A 6,000-nucleotide genomic window follows, 5' to 3' on the forward strand; every position below is an offset into this window, starting at 1 on the left:
ATTAGACCTAGACTTAATCTCACAAGATCACAGTCAGCTATTGCATCCAAACCTATGGGCAGGTATTTAACAGCCTGGACGCTCTATGGCTAAATCCTGGACGAGTCTGAACTTGCTCCAAGCAAATGACTTGTTGAATAGTAGAAAGTCCTCCACCATGTCGAAGTGGAAGTGTTTTTCCATCTGGTCTTTTGCCAATGCAGTCCTCAATTCATTATCTCCTGGATAACTTACTGCACCTAACACATCAGGGTTTGGCAGTTAGTTCTATCACTTAGTAGCAATATCAGCTTTCCATCCTCACATGGACAACCGTTCTATATTTTCTAATGATATTTTTTTGAGGGGTTAGACAGTGCCTCTTCTAGTCCATTTAATGCTCATTGTTATGGCTCTAATCAAATCTACATTTTTTTAAATAAACACATTCCCCTTATTTTGAGAGATACAGAGCTGGTATGTGGAAATCATTTCACACTTTCACAATACATTATGCATTGGATATGGCATCCAATCCCAGTGTGGTAGAGTGGTACTCCAAACCTGTGCAAGTAGAACTCAACATCGCTTCATCCAATTTACTGTGTTGGTTGCCAAGCTGTCCCAAGAGTAAGAATATGCAGAGGACACTTGGAGAAATGAAGATTGGTTACCTGTAACTGGAGTTCTTCGAGATGGATTCTGCATATTCACACCCCCACACCCTTTCCCTGTTCCTATGGAGTCCAAATTAAATTCCTTAGTTTTTCTGCTGTCAGAGAACTCTGGTTATAAGTAACCAACCTTCATTTTAAACAAGTCTATGTTTAAAATCTACCTGCTAACCACATCAATGAAAGGATGTGAACCGCTCTTATTCACTTATGTACTGCCTTTACCTTAGCTTATGTTAGCTGAAGTTTTATAGTTTTTAGAATAAGTTTAGTTTAGATTTAGACTAGATCGTAAATTTAAGGGCAGCTTTATTGTTTCGTATACATGATCCCAGTGTGAAGAAACACTAGTTCAAGCAGTGCACATTTTGCACAGTGCTCTTCCTGGCATCTCATGCACGTATCGGATGCCTAAAATGATTCAGGGAGAACCATTCCCTGGCACGTTGTGCTGTCTGTACCACATTCCCACCTCGGGCCCAGAAAGAAAGACCAAATAAATGTCAGGCCCTTTTATTACTGTTAAAATTTTGTGGTGTACTATGTCAGCACTGTTTGCAAAAATGTCAGATTGCATCAGCGTAATCATTCTTCAGAAACATTGGGAAGTTGTAAAGGAGCCTAAGCCTAAACATACCCTTTTTTCCCTTTGTCACAGTGGGGTTCAAATTTGTCTTAAGATATAAATGAGCATGCAACATTTAAATACCGAGAGCTTATTCCTTCATAATAAAACACACCTGCTAGATGAGACTACTCCCTAGGCATGAGCTGAAGATGTTAGCTGTCAGCAGTACAAATACCATATGTTCTTTGCTAAGCTACAATTGCTCAATAGATGGCAGCATGTTCACACAGTTGCATATAGTGCCTAATCCTGCTCAGACTGTTGCCAAAAGTCAAACAGTTAAGTTAATCACAGCTTGCTTTCTAGCCAGTGCACATCTTTTCAAGGAGATGAGGGAAAGTTTTTTGGTGTGGCATAGCTGATTTTTGGGGCTAGATGTGCTCAAAAACTTTAGACATGGGTGATAACTGAAATGACTCCTGTAGTTTGCAGAATACTTGTCACTAGTGTTGCCTTAACAATAAACCTGACACTCTTCAGGCCAAACAGATTTTCCAAGCCTAAATTACTGGTGACAAAACTAGGACTTGGTTGCAACCCTAATATACACTTGGCAGACATACATACAGAACTTTAAAAAGTAATTTACCTATAAACTCAACTAATGAGACCCTGTATTCCACAGCAAGTGACATCCAAATTGTATGGAAAGGCCTTCTGGTTTCTGAAACAGATGCACCTTCTGTAGCAGATTTAGGAGCATTCAGAAATGGAGGAATACACAGAAATGATATGATCAGTACACACTAAAATCAAAGAAATAATTAAGTTTGCTTCTCTCCACATTAAAAAGCTAAATATACTGCAGGCTTTTGCCTTGGCAGTGAATGCTTGCACTGTATTACATGGAATCTGTTGGTTTTGGCACCCAGGAGAAAGCTAAAACTCTTGGTTTGCATCTCTTCTGGCTGGCAGGAGCAGAGTCTAATCCGATCCTTTTGGGAGAAGGGTCTTGAACTCATTCTACTCTCAGCAACTAGCTACCTCACTGCCCAACCCCAATATCTGCCACTGTATGAGCAGGCTTATGTTTTGACAGCTGAAATGACACTTAAATTGTTGCTGTGAGCTGTGAACACAAGTCCAACAACTGTTTCTCTTGAATTTGCAAACTGTTTCAAACACTGCATCTCTTTACATTTGGTTGACATTTGAAAGCTTTATGCATAAGGGCTAGAAACTTGACTTCTAATAAAAAAAACCTAGGTTCTCAAGCACAGTTCTGCTTCAGAATCTGCAACTACAGAATACACGGGATACTAACAAATTTAGTAACAAATTGTAGTTTCAAACATCAAGAATATCCAGGTGCATCAAATTTAATATCCTCGTCACATGATCACAAATAATGAATCTCAATGTATTGTGTTCTAGGTGGAAGTGCTAGCATTCCTGGAATTGAGAGGATGGCACCCGGCATCGATCGTCTGGGTGCGGGAATAGAAAGAATACCTTCTGGGATGGGACATGGGATGGAGAGAGTAGGGTCTGAAATAGATAGAATGGGTCTTGTTTTGGATCGCATGGGTTCTAATGTAGATCGAATGGCCCCAGGAATTGATCGAATGGCCCCTCTGGGCATAGACCACATAGCTTCTAGCATTGACAGAATGGGCCCAACCATTGAGCGAATGGGTTCTGGTATAGAAAGAATGGGTTCTGGAATAGGTTTTGGTATTGATAGAATGGGTACTGCTATTGATCGTGTTAGTACAACTATGGACAGAATGGGATCAGGAGTAGATCGCATGGGTTCTGGCATGGATAGGATGGGTCTAAGTATGGATCGTATGGTACCTGCTGGAATGGGAACCGGAATGGGGCAAGTTATAGATAGAATGCCAACTGGACTAGATCGCATGGGTGCCACTAGTATGGAGAGAATGGGATTGGATCGCATGGGTGCCACTAGTATGGAGAGAATGGGATTGGATCGCATGGGTGCCACTAATATGGAGAGAATGGGGCCTACCATGGGCCAGGGAATGGGGGCAGGTATAGATCGGATGGGACTTGCAATGGGAAGCAGTTTTGAAAGAACAATGGACATGGATCGTGGAAACTTCGCAGGCAGTTTTGCAGGCACTCTTGGAGGAACCGGAGGACCTGCAGCTGGGGTGGCCAGAAAAGCCTGCCAGATATTTGTGAGAAATGTGAGTAACGCTTTCCTAATCTAGATAACTGCACAGAACTCTTGTGTTGGTACTTAGTACTAGCATTTCTTCATCCTCTTAAGTTGTTGCACATTTTGATGGCTTCAGTTAGACTATCTTAAGTATTTGTGTAGTCTCAATCAAATGTATTAATGCGGCACAGGGAAAAGTTATGTAGGGTCTGAGTAGAATAATTTAATTTAATTGATACAAACTGGACACACAATCTTCTGCACCTGTAAATGCTGTGTGTTTTGTATTTCGGTGTTAGCAATTAATTATTGATCAACCATGGAATAGATTCTCAGTGAATGACTGCTTTCTTTCTCCAGCTTCCTTTTGATTTCACATGGAAAATGCTGAAGGACAAATTTAATGAGTGTGGTAAGTTACTTTATGCTACTGAAGAACCTCCAAAACAACTTACTGTAAGAGAAAATCATTATGTAACATGACAAATTCTTTCTGAATCATAACTTCAATTGCTGCCTGTACTACTTAACCAAAACTTTTCATACAAACCTAGGAAAATATTAGATATTAGCAAAAACTTGTATTTTGAATAAATGCTTGTTACAGTCATCAACTGTATCAAGTTTTTATCCTCTTCTATAATTCTGCCTTCTAGTGGCAATACTCTCCATTGAGAGTATTCTCTCAAAAGTAACATGCAGTAATTGTACGTCTTTCTTTCAATAGTTGGAGACAGCCTGGGTAAATCAGGCTTACTAGTAATCCTCTCCCTACCAGTAACTGTAGATAATTGTTTCTTACAGGAGTTTAATAGATCAGACAATTCTAAGTACTCTTCCAATGGAAAACTTTTTAGTGTAAATATGCCCAAAACCTACTCAATACTAAAATAGTGTTTTCTCTGACATTGAGCCATGGGCCCAGAATTCCACTTTCTGGTTATAGATTAATACCAAAATTTCATGACTCGTCTTCACTTTAAAACTCTAGTCCTGTGTCTTACCAGATTCATCCAATAAAAGATTAAAGGAATTTGGTAAGATTTCAACTTAATCTTTAAATCATCTCCAGTAATGTAATGCTAAAGTGAAAGGAGGAAATTGCTTCATTTACAAGAGTTAATTATGTACATCATGGGGTCTCAACATGAAGAGGGTGGCAGGTCTCCAGTAGGTCCAGAAGGGCTTGTCTTTTGGACTAGATGGGAGGCAGATTCAGAAATTCTTCCTCTTATGTAGTCACAGTATGGAAAAGATTAACTGCTGGCACAGATGATATATGCCTTCCATGTAGAAATATATTTCAGAACACAAATTAAGTTTAGAACCATTCAGTTAATTGACACGTATTTTCCCTGCTGTGCTGGAAGGATTTCTGGATGTGGGTAGATTGATCCAACAGATTAATCTTAAAATGATGTAGCTCATGTATTTTGCTGGAATGGCTTTGTAGGGATATCGTGGAAGGGGGATGCCAGATATGAAGCTGTTTGACGAGTTTTACTTATCTATAGTTAGTCCCATATGCTGACTCCTTGTTCATTCCAACGGAATAACTACAATACTTCACTGTGGCCTTCACTACAAATAGAGGTGCATCTATGCACCCTTCCTGTGAACTCCTTAAAAAGGGGGGCAAGTCTTGTCTGGCTCTCTGAAAACTGAGTCAAGCTGCATCTTCCTAAAACTGGGAAATACTTGAATGTGGTAATCAGTGGAAAGAGAAACAGATTCCAATCAAATATCTTAAGTGAGGCAAATGTTCAATTTTGAGAACAATCCTTTATATAAAAGTATAGTCATTCATACCTGAAATGTTTCTGCTGCATTTGACTCTAAAATATGTTCTAAATGTACATCTTTTTCCACTGAATGCATCCGATGAAGTGAGCTGTAGCTCACAAAAGCTTATGCTCTAATAAATTTGTTAGTCTCTAAGGTGCCACAAGTACTCCTTTTCTTTTTGCGAATACAGACTAACACGGCTGCTGCTCTGAAACTTACCACTGTATTTGGAATGCTCTATTGGAGACGTTTCAGAGTCTTTTAATCACAGGATCATTTCATGTAGGAACCTGGTTAGGTATTGAGCTTCATGTAGTGATTTCATTACACTAAACACCCCTGCCCCCCACCCTTTTTTTTTTTCTTGCAGGTCATGTGCTGTATGCAGACATCAAGATGGAGAATGGGAAATCCAAAGGATGTGGTGTCGTTAGATTTGAGTCCCCAGAAGTGGCTGAAAGAGCTTGCCGAATGATGAATGGGATACAGCTTCGTGGCAGGGAAATTGATGTGCGAATTGATAGAAATGCTTAAATTAGTTGCCTTTTTAAACACTGATACCAGATGTTTTGAATTTGTATTTTTCTTGTTAACCATTTTAATTTGACTGGATGTAAAGACATTACAACAATTCGGTTGCTTTCTGGAGTAATTTTAATTACTTTTTTTAACAAATGGATTTCCATTTTACTGTTTTGCATTGAAACTGCAATGTGCACAATCTTTTTTGTAGTTGTGGCATCTTATTGACATTACAGATGTATGCGGTATGACTTTGATAATAAATGCCAGTTACTGAAAGCTTTCAA

The 6,000-nt window shown here is 39.3% G+C and overlaps 1 protein-coding gene across 3 annotated transcripts in view; it reads left to right on the forward strand.

Moving 5' to 3' along the window:
* Positions 1 to 6,000, forward strand: part of HNRNPM (heterogeneous nuclear ribonucleoprotein M) — a 59,678-nt gene extending 53,678 nt beyond the window's left edge. For all 3 annotated transcript variants that reach the window (XM_038384495.1, XM_043502871.1, XM_038384497.2), the window contains 3 exons: positions 2,656 to 3,434; positions 3,767 to 3,818; positions 5,562 to 6,000. In XM_038384495.1, coding sequence (XP_038240423.1) covers positions 2,656 to 3,434; positions 3,767 to 3,818; positions 5,562 to 5,725 — 995 coding nt within the window. In that variant the 3' untranslated portion in view covers positions 5,726 to 6,000. The remainder of the gene's footprint in view (positions 1 to 2,655; positions 3,435 to 3,766; positions 3,819 to 5,561) is intronic.

This window comes from Dermochelys coriacea, chromosome 25, assembly GCF_009764565.3.
Source record: "Dermochelys coriacea isolate rDerCor1 chromosome 25, rDerCor1.pri.v4, whole genome shotgun sequence".
Classification (NCBI taxonomy): domain Eukaryota; kingdom Metazoa; phylum Chordata; order Testudines; family Dermochelyidae; genus Dermochelys; species Dermochelys coriacea.